Genomic DNA, 23,927 nt, shown 5'->3' with positions numbered 1-23,927 from the left:
TTGATGAGGAAGATCTTGAGATCAAACTATTGTTCCCATTAACCCATTAATAGTAGGAATTAGTGTTAAAATAGCACCAAAGCTTATTACTCTTCAGCAATCCTGCACGTCAGCATCACAGTGTCACGGTGAGAACTAAAAACAATCTCCAGTCATCTGTGACTTCTGCATGGCTGTATGTCATTGTTTTCCTGAACCTGAACATTATTTGACGTATATTCAAAACATGTGGAGACAAACAATACTTTGTTACAGTTATCAGTCACATTCACAGTCTGTGACCTGATGGGATGTCGGCCAGTGTAATATAGTGGGGCCAGTATAACATCTATTTGATGTTTTTTTAGTCAGAACAGCATCGACTACTCCCTGTGGTGAACCACTAGGGGCGTGTATATTTTTTACATATGTGTGTGTGTGTGTGTGTGTGTGTGTGTGTGTGTGTGTGTGTGTGTGTGTGTGTGTGTGTGTGTGTGTGTGTGTGTGTGTGTTGGTTAAGCTTAAGGAAAAGATTTAATGTCTAAAATGTACAGTGAATATTCTCATGCACTGGTTTACTTTACTTTATTAGTCATATGTAAGCACAGCACACAACACACCCTCAAATCTTTAAATAAATGGTTACAATATAAAGCACACGTTTTTTATTTATTAGGTAATTCATGAAATAGGATCCTGACATATTTCCTAACATGGGTAATAGTTTGTGTCTGTTGGTGCTGTACAGTAGCTCTTAACAAGAACAGGTGTTTCATGTTTTGCACAACTGGAACCCTGTAATGACCAATCAGCATTCAGGAATGTCAGTGTATTTGTGTGTTTGTATAACTGATGTCATGTATTAAAGCAGGTGGACATACATGTTCTGTCTTTAATCGGATTAATGGGGAGAGATGTGCGCTCAGTGCATTAGTTTCACTCACAAATCAAAGAGACAACAGAGATGAGATGCTAAAAATAGCTCCACACACCAGCGCATGCATGCACAAAATTATAGAGCAGGCTCATCTTGTCTTACAGCAAACAAAAGGGTGAATGAGAAAATGCTGAGATTGAAAGAGAGATATAAGGTCCATATGGAGATTAACCAGATGAAAAATGAGCCAGATCTCTCTGTAATGAGGAATTTGTTATTATGCTCTCAATACTTTACATCCAAATGAAATCCAGAAAGCACAGCAGAACACTTATATTTATATCTATTAAGCTGCTGTTCAAATGCTTTCTTGTTTTATACCTTTGATTCATTGACTCACATTAATGTACAGAAAACATCATCATCATTACATCCCATCTGTCATTTTCTTTCATCATTAGAATCCACTGTTATTTAGAATCAATGAAATTGTGTTTTCTTTTGTAAACGGCACAATATTTTGCATTATTATATATCATGACTATTTGTCAATATTTTATTATTTAATTGTTCATCCCCAGATGAAAAGATGCCTGTGTCTCATCTCACAGGACTCTTATATGGTTTGATTCTAATCTGCTGGTGTTTAATACAGAAGCCACAGGCAGCTAAATGATGTTCTCCTCCTCACACATCGACAATATCTACATTTATTCATAGAGAAGATGGTTTTATCTAAAGGTTTTACAAATGAGAGAAAGCATTTAACATTTTTGTTTCTTAACCAACAAGCTGCAGCACAGGAGTCAGTGGAGAAATCTGAATTGATTCAAGCATTTGTGACTTCCAGTTATTACATACATAAAAAATTATTATATATTAATTATAATGAGAACGGACTCCTGTGGTATGATTTGACTGATCCATAATTCCTGGTTGTGTTAAAAAAAACCTTTAAAAATAACAATAAAAACAATAAAAAAGTACATGTATGTACATCTCAACCTTATTTACTGCATATTTAAAACCATGAGTAATGTGGATTGTGTTTTAAACAGTGAGTTAAATTCTGAAGTTCATTAAAGCTGTGTGTCTGAAATATCTTCATCTTCTGCTGTCTCTGTGTTTCATATTTAAACCTATAAAGCCATCTAGTGGTTACATCTCATTTAAGGCAGTAACCATACTCCAAACAAATACAGGGCTCCAGACTAATTTTTTTCACTAGGAGCACAGTGGCCCCCAACTGAAAATTTTAGGGGTGCAACCAAAAAATTTAGGGGCACATACCGTAAATCCAACATGCTAATCAAATATTCACATTTCTACTAAGTAATACACTGTATTACTAATAAATACTTTGATGATAGATGCAGAAAGTACAATGTGCTGTTTTAAATTCAGTGTCACATCACAAAAAAAGGTCAAATTTACTGGTCGCACATGTGCGACTGGATGTAAAATTCAGTGGCACACTCTCAAATTTTGGTGGCAAAATGTCACCATTTGGTGGCCAGTCTGGAGACCTGAAATACAAACAAACACCCCACTTACAAACAGTTAAAATAAACAAAAACTGACCAAATATTTAGATAGGATATAATTAACTATGTAAGAAACTATCCTTATTGTTACAATACAATTTGATTATAAAGTGCAATGTGAAATTAATTTGTCAATGAGGTAATTGGATTATAAATATGTTGTGTTTAAGTTTTATACACTGTTTTGTATGTAAAAAAAAGTCGTGTATGTTTATGTAGAGTTTGAGTGTCGCGGCTCCTTTAAGAACGCCGCTCGCCTCGCGCACATTGTGTCTTTACCGGTTCGCCGCTGCTGCTGTTGTGTTTTCATTCCGTCTGTTTTCGGTCATGGCTGCTCATTCCGCTGAAGATCCGTTCCCGCTTCACGGGCTGCTTCCTAAGAAAGAGACCGGTGCTGCCTCCTTCCTAACCAGGTTTCCGGAGTACGATGGCCGGGGGGTGCTCATTGCGATCCTCGACACCGGGGTGGACCCGGGGGCCCCGGGAATGCAGGTAAATCGAGCCCGCGGCGGTGACTCAATAGTAGGCCGCAGTGATTTTTATTCCCGTTTTGACGCGACAGACACACCAGACCCGAGCGGAACACCGGTGTGATATGTAAACAGTAAAATACGACCGTATTCGGAGCGTGTTAAGCTGTATAAAACAGAAATAAACGGCACGTTATAAAGATGAGCTGTGTCATTCTCATCATGAATGACTTACTGAAGAGTACCACAGTAATGCCTAATTACTATGGTTTACTCTGTTTTTGAGATATGTGCCAAAGTATTACTAATTGTTTTTTATATATGTACTCAATGGTTTAAATAAATACGTTTATTTGCTAATATTTGTTTTTTTTTTAATGATTGCATGATCAGTAGAACTGATGATGATGATGATGATGATGAGATGTCAAACTTCAAGACCTTGACACTCAGCTGTGTGTCAACTGTTGACAGTGTTTGTGTTATTTGGATCTATGCTGAGAGTCGATCTGTGTTATGTGTACACTTTTATGCAGAAGCTAAAACAAATATATCAATGTTTCATCTAAGTTTTCAAACATGTTCATGTAAACTGATACAGGAAGTCTGACACCATATACTGACATTATTAAAGTATCTCATGCTCGTATGATCTTTCATGTAGATCACAACAGACGGGAAAGCCAAGATCGTGGACATCATTGACACGACAGGCAGCGGTGATGTGAACATGTCCACTGTGGTGGAGGTGAAGGACGGGACATTAACAGGACTGACCGGACGTACACTGACGGTGAGATCCCAGAACACACATTAAACATACCAGGCTGATGGTTTACAATTTATTTCAGAGGCTAAAAGGATTTTGAGAAGTTATACCGTCTTGAGAATGAGTGTCATACCAGAATGAAACCAAACAAAGTTTAATTTGACAATGAATTAACATTAAAGAGACGTATCATGAAAATCTGACTTCATGTTTAAAGGGTCGGTGAATTTGTCGATTTTATTGTTTTATACCGTTGCCTGATGTCTACTTATGATGTCCGCGTGGTTTTTACATTCAAAAACATCAAAAGCAATAAGTAAAAGGCTATTTTGTAACATGGATTAGTGGCTCTCTGGAGAAATGGTTCGTTTGAAGGGGCGGGCCGCACTGAAGATCTGGACGTAAACACCCACTGCTATGATTGGACGGCTTCATTCCCCGTCATTACATGTGGGCAAATGTTTTAAAAACATTAATGTGATAAAAATAGCAGCCGAACACAAATATGTTTGAGCCACAAAAGATTCTGGGTGCTAAATATGATACACATAAATGACAATACGTATATTAAAGTAGAAACAAAACTCGACGTGACTAAATTACCGTATACAACATAGTAAGCGTGCATCAGATTATAAACTGCGGCTAATAAATCCTTATCAATAACTTTGTATATTTCGATTGTGCTTGTGAAGTTGCTTTTACGTTCACGTAATGTTAAATACCACAGTTATATGATAAAAAATAAGCTTTGTTGAATGTTTGACCCTTCAAACGTAACTCGCCTAAATTACCGTATATAACACAGTAAACGGGCATCAGAATCTAAACTGCGGCTGCTAAATCCTTCCTTATAACTAACTTTGTATATTTCTACCTTTAAATTACAGTCGTATTGTTAAGTGTTGTACCTTTATTTAATCGTTTAATGTTTTTAGTAAATTAAAACAGTCAAACAAACGTGTTTAGACACGGATGTTACAACAGGACATATCAAGCAATATCTTCTAACAAAGCAATAGTGAAACGCAGTAACTTAAATAAAGTAAAATGTCTTACTGTGTATAATGCTGTGTCATTGTTGTCAGATCCAATATAAGTGGTGCTTTTAATCACAGTCTCTCTGCAAATCCAGCATCGACTTCTTTCCAAATAAATCCGTGTACACAAAGTTAACAAACACTCCCCACACGAGCTGGAACTTCTTCAAAAACAAACTTTATCCACGCATTTAATGTTATGTTCCAAGCCTCCGAATTAAAGTATTTAGCTTCTGTGTTGTTCCCACGCGGTTCTTCCACAACCGAAAATGCGTTTCCAGTCTATCATAACAGATCACCGCGTCAAAATAAAAGTCTCTCAGAAAAAATGTATTTAAAAGTCATTTTGGTTACATTTGTCAATCTTTAAAGACATATTTACTTGTTGAGACACACATGTGTCACGCGAAGCTGTGGGCGGGGCTACAAAAGTGATCCTTGTATTTGTCTATGGGGCGGTGCTTCAATTCTACTTTGACGTCATAGATTTCCGAATTCCACACTGGCTTGTTTTACCGGCTTGGTGCCAAAAACTGTTATATTTCAGTAGCACGGACGTTTTCAGTTCTGAAACTTGCAGGATGTTCATTTAACTATGATGACCTCTTATATAACAAATTATCAAGTTAAAATTGAGTATTTGATTCACCGCTCCTTTAAGTGTTATAATTGGGTCCCCAGTGCATTTATCAACCTAGAAAATGTGATAAAGATCAACCCACTAACTTGGGTTTGGAGGCCATTCTCTGCAAGCATGTGAAAATAGGTCTGGTCTAAAATCTGGGTCCCCATGTGATGTCAGAAGGGGATCTTATTATAATAATACCGCCCCTTAATCTGCACTATCAAACGACAGCACAGCCATTTAGCACAGAGATCCTTTAATTTGCATTTTAAAGGACACACACAAAAACGCCACATATTGCTCACACCTACAAAGTGGCAACATGTTATAATAAATGATCTATATGGTATTTTGAGCCAAAACTTCACATATGTACTCTGGGGACACCAATCTTAAAAAAGTCTTATAAAATGACTTTAATAATTGTCTATGGCTACAGATGTTCAAACTCAGACTGCTAAAATCATGTTTGTGTTATTTGAATTTTTTTTAGCAAGCTTTCAATTGTTTGTTTTTCCATCTTCAGATTCCTCCTGCATGGGTCAATCCATCTGGGAATTATCACATTGGAATTAAGAACGGCTACGATTTTTTCCCTAAAGCTCTCAAAGAGAGAATACAGGTAACACCACTGCTGTGCTTTAATCAAGTGTGCACGTGTTTACAAATAAGGTAACACTTTATTATAATGTTCATTAGTTAACATTAGTTAAAGGTGACAAAGAATGATTGTATTTATCCTTGTTCTTTGACGTGACATATAGACAAAATGTTTTTTGTTTAGGTCTGTAATGCCTTCGAAGCTTCCTAAAAACCTCTCTCAGATAGCTCTATTAGGGTGGGGGATTTTAAACAAGTGGTTTTGCACCTTTTTGGCTCCCCCTACTGGCTTAACTTGCAATCTCATTACTGATTGGCTGACTTTGCTGCCACTCAAAAAATGTAGCCAATTATTTTAAAGTGGAGGGGCAGTTAGATGCCTGTGATGTCATAAGCATCAGTTTTTCAGATTGGGCCGTTTTCTGGCTGACATTTCTAAAAGAGGAATTTCTATGAGACTGAGATGTTTAGCATGTCTAGCACTTTTTGTTTTTTCGTGAATGTGGGTATACTACCATTATTCAACAAAGACAAAATGTTTTTTTAATGTATTAACTAACATGAACATTACATTTGTTACAGTATTTATTAATCTTTGTTAATGTTAGTTAATAGAAATAAAGCTGTTCATTGTTTGTTCATGTTAGTTCACAGTGCATTAACTAAAGTTTACCAGATTTTAATAAAGTATTAGTAATTGTTGAAATTAACATTAATAAAGATTAATAAATGCTGTATAAGTGCAGTTCATCATTAGTTCATGTTAACTAATGTAGTTAACTAATGTTAACTAATGAACATTATTTTAAAGTGTTACCCATACATGTTAAACTTGTGTTATGTTTGTAACAGAAAGAGCGTAAGGAGAAACAGTGGGACCCATTACACCGAGCAGCTCTCGCTGAGGCCAATCGCAGATTGGAAGAGTTTGATCAGACTCACCCGAACCCTTCACAGGTCTCAACATTCATCTGTCGTTTTCTTTTAGTTATTATGCAGCGACTTTAATTTCACTCCACAGTCAGACTATAAACATACTGAATATATAAAAGTGAAATGAAATCATGTGTTTATCAGACAGAGAAATTACAGAGAGAAGAGCTACAGAGTCAAGTGGAGCTGTTAGGATCTCTGGAGAAGAAGTACACTGATCTGGGGCCTGTGTATGACTGTGTGTCCTGGCATGATGGCGTCACATGGAGGTCAGAATATTACTGTATGACAGAGATGAAATGATTTCTGTGAATGTAGTTTTATAAAAACACTGATTTTCCTCCAGGGCTGTGGTGGACACCTCAGAAACAGGAGACCTGTCGTCCTGCACCGTGTTGAGCTCTTACAGAGAGAGACAGGAATACTTGACACTGGGATACGCCGAAATGCTCAATTACTCCATAAACATCTACGATGAAGGGAACACGCTGTGTATCGTCACCAGTGGAGGTGAGAGTCATTAGATTCATCAGGACATCTGCAGCTGTTTATTCAATGATCGACTCGTATTCCAGTCTGTCTCTCTAGCAACGGACCTGTTTCTTCAGATTATTAACATTTGAGGAAAAATGCTGGAAGAAGATATGGGTTCATGGTCATCAATCATTGAAACGCCTGTTTGAGTGTTAAACACTAGTTGAATTACTTGAATACTGATGTGTGTGGGTTGTGTGTAGGTGCTCATGGGACACATGTAGCCAGCATCGCAGCGGGTCACTTCCCGGATGAGCCTGAGAGGAACGGTGTGGCTCCAGGAGCTCAGATCCTGGCTATAAAGATCGGAGACACTCGCCTCAGTACCATGGAGACGGGCACTGGCCTCATACGAGCTGTACGAGAGATACGCTGTCAATAATCACTTCTTATATCAATTAAAAATGTCATGGGTTGTGTTGTTAGTGTATGGTTAGTTAGTTACATCTGTGTATGTGTTTTTCTGCAGATGATTGAGGTGATCAATTATAAATGTGATCTGGTGAACTACAGCTATGGAGAAGCCACACATTGGCCCAACTCAGGGTGAGAGTTTCTGATGAGAATCAACGTCTTTACTGATGTGTTACTTCACTGAAGCTTAACACACTAAAACTGCGTCCCTCCGTTCACCCACTTCACTAACCAGCTAGTTAATGTTGTGACCTGTTCCTAATGCTCTGTGACTCTAATGGGTGTGTATGTGTGTCTTTCAGGAGGATCTGTGAGGTCATCACGGAGGCTGTACAGAAATATAATGTTTTATTTGTATCAAGCGCTGGGAATAACGGTCCGTGTCTGTCCACTGTGGGCTGCCCTGGAGGAACTACCAGCAGTGTGATTGGTCAGTGACGGCTGTCAATCAAGTAAGCTTTAAGCAGCGTGTAGCTGCATCTTAATCTGTAATGCTGTCTGTGCAGGTGTCGGTGCGTACGTCACCCCTGACATGATGGTGGCCGAATATTCTCTGAGAGAGAAACTTCCTCCGAATCAGTACACGTGGTCGTCTCGTGGACCCAGTACGGATGGAGCTCTGGGCGTCAGCATCAGTGCCCCCGGAGGCGCCATCGCCTCTGTGCCCAACTGGACGCTCCGCGGCACACAGCTGATGAACGGAACGTCCATGTCCTCACCGAACGCCTGTGGTGGGATCGCTCTCATACTCTCAGGTACATTCATTATATCTGTGTTCTGTGAAAAGGATAACAAACATGTTTTACTATGGTCAATTCGGTCTAGAGATTGTTCCCACGGGTCATGGAATTTTTGGAATATTATGGAATTTTAAAAGGTCTTTTCCAGACTTTGAATGTCAGGAAATGTTTTCTTGTTCAAGTCAATATCAGGGATTTTTGTTTGTTGCTTTAAATTGTAATCTGCTTGTTAACTTGTGACGTAAGGAATTAGGGGTGTCACAATTCATACACATACCTGATGATAAAACAAAACTTCCTGTCAGATGAACAATCCTGTCAGTACTTTGCACCTTAAAAACGTTTTTACTACTGTAAGACTATACCCCAAAAGTCATGTTTTAATGCTGTTTTCATAACTCTTAAGCAACTGAAATAAGTTGTTCTGAAACTAAAACAGATCTCAGTTCAGAGAAATGTCCGGTTCTTTCACAGACGCCATTCTGCTTAATTTCGATCAATTTCAATTTAAAATTGAAATCGTGACACCCTTATAAGGAATGCTATTTCCGGGTCCAAGCCTCTGCTTACTACAATTTAAATGGCTGTTTATTGGCACTGGCACTGTTTATTCATCTCATGCATTTAAGCTACATTTTTATAAACTCACGGGGTACACAACATTATCCAGGCTCATGGCCTCAAGGACTTAGGTAATGGAAATTCTGCTTTTTAGTCAGTGAAAGTCAGGGAATTTGAAGTGGGAAATGGGAAGCCTGTATAATGCTTTGTGACAATGTCTCTGTGAGAATAAGAAATCATCTTCAAGCAGTACTTTTAAACTTCTTGATGTGTTTGTGTTTATCAGGGCTGAAGCAGAACGACGTGCGGCCCACGGTGCCAGCTGTACGCAGAGCTCTAGAGAACACGGCTGTTAAAGTGGAGGACATTGAAGTGTTTGCGCAGGGCCACGGCATCATTCAGGTACTGAATCAGGTTTATTGTAGGTCAGATGTTTGGGGATGAATTTAGTGTTAATATTTGTCTTTATCTGCCGCTGCAGGTGGAGCGTGCTTTTGACTACCTCATGCAGCATTCCTCGCTGCCCACCAGTAGCCTCGGCTTCACGGTTACCGTAGGAACGCATCGAGGCATCTACCTCAGGGATCCGATTCAAGTCGCCGCCCCCTCTGATCACGGTGTTGGCATTGAGCCTGTCTTTCCTGAAAACACAGGTAAACGCTACACAGCAGGATATATGTTTGTGTGTGTATGTGTACGTGGCTGACCGTCCTGATGTTTCTCTGCAGAGAACTCGGCCCGTATCTCCCTTCAGCTACATCTGGCGCTGGTCTGCAACGCTCCGTGGGTTCAGTGTCCCACACATCTGGAGCTGATGAATCAGTGTCGACACGTGAACGTCCGTGTGGATCCTCAGGGTCTCAGAGAGGGGCTTCATTACACTGAGGTACATCTGCTCGCTGTTACACCTCTGAAACGAACAGACGGTGTACAAGATGATTGAAGGTGTTTTTGTGATTCAGGTTTGTGGATACGACACATCAGCGTTCAGCGCCGGTCCTCTCTTTAAAGTTCCTGTGACGGTTATAATCCCTACTCGGTACGTCCAGCTCATCTTCTGTCTGTTTCTTCAGTGTGTTTCGTGTGTGACACGTGTGTGTTTGTGTCTTATAGAGTCACTGACAGCCGCAATCAGGAGATCACGTTCTCAGATGTTCATTTCAGACCGGGACAGATTCGACGTCATTTCATTAACGTCCCTCAGGGGGCTACGTGGGCAGGTAATGTTTATCATTCATGATGGATGCACGTAAAGATCTGAAACCAATTTCTGTGGTTCATTATTCCCTCCGTCTCTCTTTCAGAGATCTCCTTAATGTCTCACTCTGTCGATGTCTCATCTAAGTTCGTCCTGCATGCGGTTCATCTGGTAAAGCAGCGAGCGTACAGAGCCAATGAGTTTTATAAGTTCTCTTCACTGTTGGAGAAGGGATCTCTGTCGGAGGCTTTCCCTGTTCTGGTACATCAAACACCTCCTTTATTTCATTTACAGAGAGTTTGATCTCAGTATAGATGAACACAACTGTTTCTGTTTGTCTCAGCCTGGACGGACTTTAGAGCTGTGTATCGCCCGCTGGTGGGCGAGTCTTGGTGATGTCACCATTGATTATGTCATTTCCTTCCACGGCCTGCTGACATCACCCTCTCCTCTTCATATTGTGAGTACTTCAACATCAGCTGGTTTTGCTAATAAAATAATGTATACAGAATATAGGTCTCCAGCCCTTTTCCTAGAGGGCACCATGTTAGTTCCAACCATACTCCAACTCACCTGCATTTAATTTTTAGGTAGCTCTGAACAACTCGATTAGCAGGTTCAGGTGTGTTTGGAGCTGAAATCTGCAGGACAGGGTTGGAGACTGATATCTGCAGTATGTCTCAGATGTGCTGATCATGTGTTTTCTGTATCTAGAATGCTTCTGAAGGCATATCCAGCTTTGAGGTTTCATCTCCATTGAGATATGAAGATGTTTCTCCAACCATCACACTGAAGAACTGGGTTCAGCCCCTCAGGTGAATCATCTTATCCATCAACGTCTCTGTGTATTCTTATGAATACAGCAGAAATATCTAAAGCATCTACTGTGAATTAAAGTATGGTTACAGTCAAACATAAATAAATGTATCACGGACAGACATTGATTAAATGTGCTTTCGTGAATGGTCATGTCCTAATAAAACATGAAGCGTTATGCTGTCTGATGTGTGTTTCCTGCAGGCCGATAAGCTCTAAGATCAAACCTCTCGGCATGAGAGATGTTTTGCCTAACAGCAGACAGGTTTATGAGATCATCCTCACTTACAGTTTTCATCAGGTGAATCTTTAAACACACACACATAGACACATCATGTAAGCTACATGGGCCACATGTTTGTGTTTCATTCATTTTAAATAATGTATGGTTTTGTTTTCTTTCAGCCCAAGAGTGGAGAGGTGACACCGAGCTGTCCATTGCTCTGTGAGTTACTGTACGAGTCTGAGTTTGACAGTCAACTGTGGCTCATGTTTGATCAGAACAAGAGACTCATGGGATCTGGAGACGCCTATCCACACCAGGTACACAACACGCACACACATAAACTCTTATCAGGTTGTGTTGATGATGTTTGATGTGAAATGATGTTGTGTCCTGTAGTACTCACTGAAGCTGGAGAAGGGCGACTATACAGTGCGTCTACAGGTGCGTCATGAGCAACAGAGCGAGCTGGAGCGTATAAAGGATCTGCCCTTCATCGTCTCTCATCGTCTCACTAACACGCTATCACTGGATGTCTATGAGACTCACCGAGCAGCAATGATGGCTAAGAAGAAGGCAAACTCCATCACGATGAGCCCTGGATCTTCACGACCCTTCTACATCACAACACTGCCTGATGACAAGTGAGTTTGGGTTTGTAAGGATTCACTGCTCGATTACCTTGAACAATATTTACTCAAGATACAAAAATTTGATTAGATTCTATCACTCATCTGTGAGCATCATAATGGCAAAAGTATTTCCTATAGCAGTCATTTGTTCATGCTTTAAAACAGCTTTAATGCAACTCTACAGCCTTGCCTAAGTTAGTATGAACGGATCTGTGATGTGTGCATTAGTGCCCGCCTCCACTTAGTAGATATGAATATGCAAAACAGTCCCCACCTCCATTCTTTTGCACCATCTCGGTTCATAGATATATATGTAAATAGATGCTTCATTCGGCACAATAAATTTGTGAACTGCGTGTCCGCATGAATGATGTTGCCAGGTTACAGCTGAAGCAGCAGCAATCGTTTTAGCAGTCAAAGCGGCATCCATACATAATATATCTATGGGTCGAACTACTGATCCACTCATTCAACTGTGATGATGTGATTGGTTACATGTTTGTGACGAAAACTCATCAATGGTTTTGAATGATAAAGTTGTTTTGTTTTAGAGCAGAGGTGCACAAACATGCAATGACTTTTAATGTGGCTCGTCATGCCACGTGAGATAAGGAAAAAAGTATAAACCTCATTGACCCAGATGTTCATATTTCTAATCAAACATTTTCTAAAATGTAACATTTTAGGTTTTATTTGTACAAAAATGTAAATTGAAATTAAATGCAAGAAATTAAAGTGAATACATTTTTTTTTATGTACATGAATACTTGATGGATTACAGCATGCATGACGAAATTCAACAAACTGGTGTACTAGAGGGCTAATAATGAAGAGGTTGAGGCAGTGACACACATACAAAAGGAAAATTAAAAATGATTGGCAAAATGATTTCTTTTTTTACAACAGTTAGTTACCTTTGAAAATAAAACTGCATTAGTTATGCATAAAAAGAGTAATGTTTGCTTATTTTTTTTTAAATATTAGAAAATTAAAATGAGGAGAATCAGAGCAACTTTCATTTTGATATAACACCGCAACATTTACTTTCAGTCCTCGGTCAGGTTTGATTTTAAAGTTTTACTTTGAGATTTGCTACTATTCCTCTTGTGTACACAACAGAAATCATCATGTCTGTGTGTTTCAGGATTCCTAAAGGTGCTGGTCCTGGTGGATACATCACTGGATCTCTGGTTCTGCCCAAGAGTGAGTTCGGCAAAAAAGCTGTGAGTGTCACCATAATCTCTTCAAACACACACGCACACACACAGACGCGCACACACACAGCTTCACTGTTGTCCTGTGTTGGGCCTGATGGTGGCGTTGTTTCATTGTTTATTTCAATCTTTTAGTTCAGTTTTTTTCTGTCTACTGGTGGCTTTGCACATCAAACACCTTCTGCTTCTCATTCTGACTGAGATCTGATGTTTTCACTTCACGTGCATGATGTTTATCAATGTCAGCCTTTTTTCCACTGACTTGAATCTGATGCTTCATTAATCTACAAACATCAGACATCATATCAGTGGAAAAGAGTCAGATGAGATGAGATTCACAGTCTTCTGTTTTCCTCTCATATGATGATAAAGTAGAAAACCTTCAGCAGGTGTAGAGAGGACAGGTGTGTGTGTGTGTGTGTGTGTGTGTGTGTGTGTGTGTGTGTGTAGCTCTCTCATGTGTGTGTTGTTTTGATCGGCAGGGTCAAGCATCAGCCAAACGACAAGGAAAATTTAAAAAGGTACTGAACGGGTAGATCCATAAGAACAGAATCTGATAGCTCTTAATGTTTGAGTTGTCAGAAGAAATGACCCAATGATATGATCTGTAAATGAAATATCAATGTAAACACAGATCACAGATCAGTCTGTTTGATGTACACTCAGTGAGTTTGTATGTTAATAAACCGAGTCAAGTGACTCTTCTACATGAACACATAGTTCAGATGAACGTGAAGAAGATCTCGTGCTTGACATGTTTTTCTGTTCCTCTCGTTCAGGATATCGTGCCAATCGTCTATCATCTGATTCCTGCTCCCAACAAAACAAAGAACGGAAAAGAGAAGGAGAAAGAGGGAGAGAAAGAGAAGGAGCGTGATGTGAAAGATGAGTTTTCTGAAGCTCTCCGAGATCTGAAGATCCAGTGGATGACCAAGTAAGTGTCTGTGAATCTCTGTCGGCTTTTTTCTCATTGATGATGATGATGATGTTGTTGTCTTCAGGTTAGATAACGGCTCTCTATACGAGGAGCTGAAGGAGGTGTTTCCAACACATCTGCCTCTTCATGTTCAGAGACTTCATCAGCTGGACTCAGAGAAGGTTCATGTCATGCACACAACACATCATCTGATTTCAAAGAAGAAATGATCTTTCTGCTCTTATTCTGACATCATTACTGTAATGCTGAAAGACTTCAGTCATGAATTCATGTTATTATTATTCATCACAGATAGACTCGGTCTAGTTAATGTGAAATGTGCTGTGACGTTTGTCTTACAGGAGCGTTTGAAGCGGTTAGGTGAAATCATAGCAGCTGCTGATGTTGTGATGTCACACATTGACCAGACAGCACTGGCGGTTTATCTCACCATGAAGACCGATCCCCGACCAGATGCCGCCTCTATTAAAAGGTGCAAAACGCTTCATTGAAATCACAATCCCAGAATGCATTACAAGCTCTGTGATAAAATCATTATTTGAGATCCAGAGAAATGTTGATGTAATTTGTAAATTGGCGTCTGTGTGTAGTGAGATGGAGAAACAGAAGACGGCTCTGTTAGACGCTCTCTGTAGAAAAGGCTGCGCTCTGTCCGATCAGCTCATGCAGTCTGCCACGGAGGACGGCGCAAGTGCAGGTGAGGTGGGCAGCTCAGAGGATGACCCACAGGGCGTGGCCAAAGCTTTGACTGACACCTTCTGGGAGGTACAGAAGTGGGCGGAGCTTACAGACTCAAAGGTACAGTAGTTTAACTTTTAATGTTAACAGATAATAGTTTATTTAAATCCTGCTCATTGCTTTGTTTTTTCTTCAGGTTTTAACATTTTCTTACAAACACGCGCTAGCAAATAAAATGTATGGAAGAGCCTTAAAATATGCGATGAAAATTGTGGAGGACAAACCCAGTAAAGAAAATTGGAGAAATTGTATTCAGGTAAGAGTGTGTGCATGTGTTTGTGAGACCTTTTTCATGAATCTTTACTGCTCGTAGTTATAAAATATATGAAATAATTGAGATATAAAGAAGTTTTGCAGAATGTCCTCAGCTATCAGTGCGGTAAATATGTAGACGGTCCTCAGTTTATATGCTGTATTATTGTAGATGTTTTAATGTTGATATTCTTCTGCAGTTGATGAAGTCTCTGGGCTGGATTCACTCCGTCTCATACGCTGAGAACTCGCTCCCCATCATGTATCCATCTGACTACACACCGTTCTAAACCTGTACCGTGGTAAAATCCACCTTCAGCACAGGACACAAGCCTTCAAATGCAGATGCTTGTTTTTAACTAGGAAGACTTTGAAACTGTTGGAAACCAATTAACACGTATCACAGCAATCCCATAATGCCATGCTGTGTGGTGATCTGTGAGTGGATGGGATGGATGTTCAGTTTTCATCAGACACGGATCTGTCAGTTTTACACTTCTTTAATAATGTATATTCTTCTTTATAAATCAGGACTTTCTGTGGACGTCTGGAGCGCCTGCCAAAAAAACTAAAACATACAAATGGGACTTGTGTATAAACGTATACAATATAACAGCATTATAACTTAAAGGCAATATGATGTAAACTTTCAGTTCTTTGGTTGAATTTCACCCTAAAACCAAAAGAAGGATGAAGTTATATATTAATGTTAGATTGTGATGGTAATTTGGGGTGAAATCTTTGAGTTTTATATGAATCAAATGTATGCATGTTTTCTAAAGACATTTCATGTTTGATAGCTGTTAATCTCGTGATTTAAGTAGGGCTTTTAGTGCGTGTGTGTGTGTGTGTGCGTGAAGGAGAGATTATGTTGGTGTGATTATTTTCACTTCTGTTCATCTTTTTTATGTTTGTAATATCTTGATCACCTCGTCTTTTAGAAAGCCAGCATTTTGTTCTTTGTTCAATAATACACACGCACGCAGTGTCAAAGGAAGAAATACCTCCTGATGTGATGTCACATCCTGTTCGTCCACAGTAAACTGTTTTTTTTTTCTTTAGTTTGGGTTTTATTTGCTGGTTTTTGATGTTCAGGTCTCACAGCTTTTTTAAATAATGGCCTTAAATCTTCAGTCCCGTCCTACACTTCAGGAATCTTCATATCACGTTCTGTATCCAAAACTCTTGAACATCTACAGTACAGATATATTTATGAATGTCTTGTATTTATAAACTATAAAAGCCAATGCCATTATTTTAAAATCCTTTTAATTTCATCGATAGACTATGTTGATGTTATTTTATATCCATTACTTCTCATTTCAGAAGTATCAGCCGTTATTTTGGTAATGTCCTAAATAATGTTTATTGATGAAAGTTCTTAATAAAAGGATCTGAAACTGATCGTATTTCTATCAGATTGATTGATAACAGTGAGGATAGATGTCTAGTTTCTCCACACTTTAAACAGCACTAAAAGTGGTTCACTGCACTCTAAAAATGTCTAGGTAAATATTTGACAGAACACAGCTAGGTTAAAATTGAACCAATGCTTGGTTGTTTTAACCTAACTGTTGGGTTAGTATACCCCAATAGTTGCACAATATTGTGTCATCATTGATGCTACATAGCACTAAAAATGGTTCCCCGTATATATAGACCCTTTTACTGTTTTTACACAATGATGACGTGGCAGCGTATGTGTGCGCATTTGTATGGCAATGGATGTATGGCAAGAATCAGCAGTGAAGCAACACAGATAGAGAAAGTTATTTTAATAAGTTAACTTTTTCAACACATCTACCAGATCTGTGTACTATAGTGGAGTGGATAGAAGACATTAGCAGATGGCCAAATATAAAGTTGCCAGATACATACATACGAATATTATATTAGTGCAACCAAACCAACAACCAGACATTTTAATGCTGGGAAATAAATAATAAACTTTCTGAGTTGCTAAAACCATGGAGAATAACACCACTTCTGTTGTGCACACAGGCTATTTGATCACATGGGATGTAAAAGGGTCTATAACTACAAGCTTTTTTTGTGTCATGGATTGGATACGTAAAAATGAAAACAAAAAATAAATGCAAACAAATCAAGAAATTATAAGCAAATGAAAATAAAAAAGAAGAAAGTTACACACAAAGTAAGATCTAACAGTAGTATTTATGAACAGAAATAAAATCAGATGAATAATAACACTGTCTTCTTCAATCTATAAATGAAATATAATTCATCTTTTTAAAGCTACAGAAGTGATTTTCTTTTTCTCTTCTGTTGTTTGATAAACATAAGGACATAAACAGATATTTTGAGGGTAAACTGCCACATTTTGGACCAGATAAGTATAGATCCATACATGAATCTGATGTCTTTCTGAACTGATTTATGCGTGTTTGCATTTCCACAAAAATATTTTGTGTCTTCTGATTGAGTGCGACAGCCATCAATCTGAGTGGGCAGTGCCAGTGTGCCACCCTGAGCCTCATGTAACCTCGCCACTGAAATACACAGAGTCAGACTGACAGAAGAGCTGCTGGAGCATCAGGAGAGAAGTGTGAGAAGATCTGTTTCAGGTTCAGAGTCTGTAATGTGCTCATGATCATCAACTTTCTTTACTTTTATTCTCTTCTCTTCTGTTTATTGTGCAAATGTTGTCCTAAACTACTGAATGCTGTATGAAGTAAATAAGCTTTAGTGTCTCAAAAGTCACAGACTGATTATAATCTACATAATCTTTTCTCTCTGTATTTCCCTATATTTTTCCCTTTGTCCCAATTTTGTCAGTTTATTTGTAGTCTATTTTTCCTTTCATCATCATCATAGTTTCTTCATTTTTACATCAGTTTTTGTTCCAGTGTCCTTGCATGTCCTCACTGAATCCTGTTTCTTCATGTTCATTGTCGAATCCTCGACTCCATGTTCTTCTCCTCTTGGTAATCTTCAGTTTCTCTGCTGGTGGCCACATAAATCCTCACATCGTCCAACTCTACCAGCAGTTTACTATCAAAACATTTCTGAAAGTTGTCTAGGAAGCCCAGATCGGCGGCGCATCGAATCTTATTTGCCAAGACCAGCGTGGTTCCCGGCTGACAGAAGTGACGCATGGTTATGAGAAGTTCAGTCAGGTAGTCGTGATGATAAACCACATCGGTGGCTAACACGTAATCATAAAGATGTGTGGATCTGGGAAAGTTCTCCTCTAACTTGTGACCCCAAAAGAGTTCAGTTACCAGGGGCTCGTGTCTCCGACGGCCTCGGGTGTTCCAGTTCAGGTTGGTTGTCAGATTACTGAGAATCTCCGGTAAATCTGTGGCTGTAAGTTTGGCACCTACAGAAGAATTTTATGTGATTATATTACAAGATACTTAAACACACTAAACATCAGAGTCATGACTTTGTTGTGAACCTCTGTGGGTCAAAGATTTTTAGAAAAATGTCCATCTGTTGAGCTTCAGACATGACAGAAACCCATCATAGATGTGGATGAAGTTTCTTTTGAAGTCAGATGATAAAGTTTTGATGAAGTCAAGTTGGTTGAGAGAGACTCATATGGTTCAGATGGTTTATTATTTATGTTGTTGTTTTAGTTGGACAGCCTCATTTTGTGTTGCACAGAATGTGTTTTTAATATTTAAAACACGACTTACCCAACAGCGTGACTACGACTGAAAGAAGACCGGTTCCAGCTCCCAGTTCAAGAACAGATTTGTCACATAAATTGATTTGTTGTTGACCCTCAGCTGTTTCCAAGAATCTACAGAGTGTGACCGCCTGTGTCAACAAACACATTACAATGATATTATCACAATTATATTACAAAATTATTGTCATGATGAGGCTCCTTAGGATTGAATAGGTCTAATTGACGACGGGCTGTTAAAAATAATAATTTTAATGCAGAATAAATCATTTAACCGACCCATGGTATACCTTTAAATAACCACCAGAGCAGTCTGTTATAATTGTGTTATAAGAGGAATAATTGACCTCGGTCCTTTGAATTATTTGAAAATAATGCACACCCACTTCATGTTGTGCCGCATTATAACCAACTTTGGTGTGCATTATTTTCAAATGATTTAACAGCCCATCATCAGTTATTCCTTACATATTTGACAGGTCAGGTGTGTGTTTTACAGACAAATAATCGCCCCTGTGGAACATTTCATGACCAATCAGAATAAAGCATTCAACAGGAACGTGGTATAAAAAATATTAGTGTGATCGTTCTTGTGTTGAATACATTTTTTAGCTTTTGTCTGACTGTAATTGTTTTGATGTTGTTGATTTTTGCATCTATAAGGTTGCACATGTGAAATATGTGTTCAGGTTGTTTCATGCTAAGATGACAAATCTTTCACTATATGAAGAAACTCACCGCTGGCCAGATCATAGCACCGTAAGAATCAAGGGACTCCAGGATTTTGATCTTCTGACCTAAGAAATAATAGATTTCTTTTCCTGGTATAAAGTAAATGGTAGGTTCCCATGATCTCAGATGAGTCTGCTGTTTGTCATTCTCTGAAAGAAAAGAGCAGATGAATAAAACTTCTGCTTGATCAGTAAAGTTATATCGATCAGGAAATTTTTTACCTTTTGAATCTGATTCAGAGTTTCTCTTTGTTTCTTCATCATCATCATCATTATCTGTGATGCTCTTCACATTCTTCAGGTTTAGGTTTTCCTCTTGATGTCTCTCATCAGTCTTCTCAACTTCATCATTTCTTTCCACCTCCTGCATTTCTTTTACAGTCGTCTGATCTATCAGTAATTTCTGTATTTCCACACCATCAGTCTTTGATTCTATTTTGATTTCTCCTGAATGATTGGACTCTGTAATGTTGATCATCTCATCAGTCTGCTTTTCCATCCTTTCTACATTTTCTTCTTTAATGGTGGCAGAATAAATCTTTATCTCTCCGTTATCTTCCAGCAGTTTGGTGTTGAAGGCTTTCTTGAAGTTCTCAGTGAACACCAGGTCAGATTGAAAGTGAGTCTTATTGGCCCAGATGAGGGTCGTGCCTGGCTTGCAGAAATGTTTCATTGTGAGCAGTAATTCTTCTAGGAACTCATGAAGATAAACCACATCAGCTGCCAGGACATAATCATATCTGTAGACTGAATGAGGAAAGGTTCGCTCGAGGTCATGACCCCAGACGAGTTCAGCTGCTTGTGGGGTGTATCTGCAATGGCCTGTTGTGTTTCTAGATAAATTACATCTCAGGTTGGCGAGGACCTCGGGTAGGTCGGTCGCTGTCACCCATGCACCTGATGATGTGGATGTGTCAAAAGATGAAAGGACTAGATATGATGTTAAGTTATTTGGAAATGATCAGGAGAGGAAACATTAGCACTAACCCAATAAACTGGCCACAATAGACACAAGACCAGTTCCAGCACCGATCTCCAGCACCGCCTTATCTTGAAGATTCACCGTCTTTTGATTCGACTCAAGATATCGACACAGAGCAAGAGCCTGGAGAAACATTCATAACATCTGTCAGAGGTCTGTGACAAGTTTAAATTCTTAAGGCTAAAGGTCATTTAGAATTTTTTTTACACCGATTCCCAAATATTTGGGATATGAATACAACATAATACAACTATATATCTATCTGTCCATCTATTCATCCATCCATCCATCCATCCATCCACCAACCTATCCATCCATCCATGCATCTATCCATGCATCCATCCATCTATCCATCCAACCATCCATCCATGCATTCATCCATCCATCTATCCATCCACAGATTTATACATCCATCTATTAAACCGTCCATCCATCCATCAATTCATCCATCCATCTATCCATGCATCCATCCATGCATCCATCCATCTATCCATACATCCATCCATATATCCATGCAACCATCCATCCATTCATCCATCCATCCATCTATCCATCTATGCATCTATCCATCCATCTATGCAACCATCCATCAATTCATCCATCCATCTATCCATGCATGCATCCATCCATGCAACCATCCATCAATTCATCCATCCATCCATCTTTCCATGCATCCATCCATCCATCAATCCTTGCATCTACCCATGCATCTATCTATCCATGCATCCATCCATCCATCCATCCATCCATCCATCCACCAACCTATCCATCCATCCATGCATCTATCTATGCATCCATCCATCCATCCATCCATCCATCCATCCATCCATCCATCCATCCATCCATCCATCCATCCATCCATCCATCCATCCATCCATCCATCCATCCATCCATCCATCCATCCATCCATCCATCTATCTATCTATCTATCTATCTATCTATTTATCCATGCATGCATCCATCCATCCATCCATCCATCCATCCATCTATACATCCATGCATCTATCCATCCATCCATGCAACCATCTATCAATTCATCCATCCATCCATCTATCCATGCATCCATTCATCCATCAATCCTTGCATCTACCCATGCATCATCTATCTATCCATGCATCCATCCATCCATCCACCCACCCATCCATCCATCCCTCTATCCATCTATCTATCCATGCATGCATCCATCCATCCATCCACCCACCCACCCACCCACCCATTCATCCATAACTCTATCCATGCATCCATAAATCCATCAATCCTTGCATCTACCCATGCATCTATCTATCCACCCACCCATCCATCCATCCCTCTATCCATGCATCTATCTATCTATCTATCCATGCATCCATCCATCCATCTATCCATGCATCCATCCATCCATCTATCCATGCATCCATCCATCCATCCATCCACCCACCAACCCACACATCCATCCATGCAACCATCCATCAATTCATCAATCCATCTTTCCATGCATCCATACATCCATCAATCCTTGCATCTACCCATGAATCTATCTATCTATCCATGCATCCATCCATCCATCCACCCACCCACCCATCCATCCCTCTATCCATGCATCCATCTATCTATCCATGCATCCATCCATCCATCCATCCATCTATCCATGCATCCATCCATCCACCCACCCACCCATCCATCCATCCATCCATCCATTCATGCAACATCCATCAATTCAACCATCCATCCATCCATGCATCCATCCATCCTTGCATCTACCCATGCATCTGTCTATCCATGCATCCATCCATCCATCCATATATCCATCCATCTATCCATCCATCCATCCATACCCCATTTTTATTTCTTTCTCATGTGTGTAATGAATTTATTCTTACTGCCGGCCAGATGATGGATCCGAACGAATCCAGAGATTCCGAGATCTTGATCTCATGACCGGCAAAATAATACATCTCCTTTCTAATGGTGGACATCTCACTGGGTGTATAGACTGACTTATAATGGAGAACTTCAGCTTCTGTTCAACATTACAAATAAAACTCCGTCATTCACATACTACTGTATTTACTTTATGAATGACAGAGATTTGTGTTACTAACCCTCCTTTAAGACTTTGTCTTGAGTTTTCAGGCTCTGATATGTGACCGCTGATCTTTTACACCACTCATGAATCACGATCCAAACTGAGAAATCTGCTCATAACATCATACAGACTGGTGAAAAACAACTGAATTTTTCTGATATACAATGAAGAAAATAAAAAACAACAATTATAACATAGTTATGTTTCCTTTATTAAACAGGAAAAAAAACATTATATTTCAAAATGTATTAAACCAGCTGTATAAACCCTAACAAGGTAAGAAACATGGCTTATTAGTATGTCAACAGGAAAAAATGACTTTCTTGTGTCTTGTTTTTAGTACAAATATAAAAAAACTCTTAAATCAAGATGTATTTTCTTGATGAGCAAAAAATCAAGGCTAACAGAAGTAGGCTTAAAACAAGCAAAACAATCTGCCAAATGCAAACAGCAAGAGATTTTTTCTTGAATAAAGTGTTTAAGAATTTGTTTTCTTGTTTTATGCACAAATTAACCCAAATGTTATATTTTTGTGTAAAAACTAGACTAATGTTACCGTATTGCTGAGTTGCTCCAGAAAACTCCTCCTGTTTTACCGTAGTAATCTCTCTGTCCTCTCAGATGACTCAAAATGATTTCTGCAGAGATCCAGTCATCATCTGCTTTAGTCTCATACAGACCTGAGTGGACTTAAAGCTGAAGAAACTTTTATAGAGATCCTCACAAACCACTGCCGTGTTATTTAAGGATTGATTTAAGGATTTGAGCTTTTTTTGGCACAATGAGATGAAGTATGAAGCCATCCGTGATCTAGAAGATATTCAGAATGCCTGCGTGAGGTCTCATGGGGTAAACAGATAGCTGGTATGGAAAATCTTCTCTCTGATGGGTCTTGTGATGATCATAGATGTTTTCTTGATGTTTTCATTGTCCTGTATGATGTTTGTTGATCAGAAGACATATACAGGTTTATATCTCGTGTATTGTGACAGATATATCCATTATATTTGATCGTCAGGTGAATGTAATGAAAGCGGTCATGTCCGGCTCATCTTCTGTTTAAACTCAAACTTCTTATTAAGACCACTGAGGTTTTATTGTTAACATGACTGTGATATTTTACCTTCAAAATGGTTAATTTGTGCAAAATAAAAAAAGTATTGCTTTTATTCATGTAGTGAGCAATGATCTGAATGTGTCTTTGTCAGATTCCCTTAATTTGTCTGTTGTTTATTTTCATGTCACATTGCTCTGAATGAGTTCAGACAGGTGGTACTAAATGGGTTTTGCAGAAGGGAAACCCAATAACATTCATAACATCACTGGGGTCTTCACTTGAACTAAATAACCAGACACCTCATCCAACTTTCAGCTTTAAATTCTCTCTCCATCCTCTCCTGT

The 23,927-nt window shown here is 39.1% G+C and overlaps 2 protein-coding genes across 4 annotated transcripts; one reads left to right on the top strand and one right to left on the bottom strand.

Annotated features, from left to right (window-relative positions):
- Positions 1-2,653: 2,653 nt before the first annotated feature.
- Positions 2,654-16,500, top strand: tpp2 (tripeptidyl peptidase 2). Of its 2 annotated transcripts, XM_065254040.2 has the most exons (29): positions 2,654-2,892; positions 3,535-3,663; positions 5,831-5,926; positions 6,757-6,861; positions 6,982-7,106; positions 7,184-7,347; positions 7,575-7,729; positions 7,841-7,917; positions 8,088-8,215; positions 8,292-8,540; positions 9,373-9,488; positions 9,568-9,739; positions 9,815-9,972; positions 10,049-10,125; positions 10,200-10,306; positions 10,391-10,545; positions 10,628-10,744; positions 10,999-11,099; positions 11,305-11,401; positions 11,506-11,643; positions 11,723-11,967; positions 13,100-13,178; positions 13,652-13,690; positions 13,949-14,103; positions 14,171-14,267; positions 14,448-14,578; positions 14,697-14,904; positions 14,981-15,100; positions 15,297-16,500. In XM_065254040.2, the coding sequence occupies exons 1-29, from the start codon at positions 2,728-2,730 to the stop codon at positions 15,384-15,386; spliced, it is 3,795 nt and encodes a 1,264-aa protein (XP_065110112.1). In that variant the 5' UTR covers positions 2,654-2,727; the 3' UTR covers positions 15,387-16,500. The 2 variants fall into 2 exon arrangements, with proteins under 2 accessions (XP_065110112.1, XP_065110113.1); XM_065254041.2 differs by lacking the exon at positions 13,652-13,690.
- Positions 16,501-16,854: 354 nt separating this feature from the next.
- mettl21ca (methyltransferase 21C, AARS1 lysine a) lies at positions 16,855-23,227 on the bottom strand. 2 transcript variants are annotated; one of them, XM_065254043.2, is made up of 8 exons: positions 23,083-23,227; positions 22,543-22,635; positions 22,321-22,460; positions 20,467-20,584; positions 19,702-20,376; positions 19,487-19,629; positions 18,756-18,879; positions 16,855-18,436 (listed from the first exon to the last, which is right to left on the bottom strand). In XM_065254043.2, exons 3-8 carry the CDS (start codon positions 22,414-22,416, stop codon positions 18,003-18,005), a joined length of 1,590 nt encoding a protein of 529 aa, XP_065110115.1. In that variant the 5' UTR covers positions 22,417-22,460; positions 22,543-22,635; positions 23,083-23,227; the 3' UTR covers positions 16,855-18,002. The 2 variants fall into 2 exon arrangements, with proteins under 2 accessions (XP_065110115.1, XP_065110116.1); XM_065254044.1 differs by having other exon boundaries at positions 22,543-22,680; positions 23,083-23,209.
- Positions 23,228-23,927: the final 700 nt, after the last annotated feature.

This window comes from Paramisgurnus dabryanus, chromosome 4 (assembly GCF_030506205.2).
Source record: "Paramisgurnus dabryanus chromosome 4, PD_genome_1.1, whole genome shotgun sequence".
In the NCBI taxonomy this organism is placed as follows: Eukaryota; Metazoa; Chordata; class Actinopteri; order Cypriniformes; family Cobitidae; genus Paramisgurnus; species Paramisgurnus dabryanus.
This window is presented reverse-complemented; position numbering and strand designations above follow the sequence as displayed.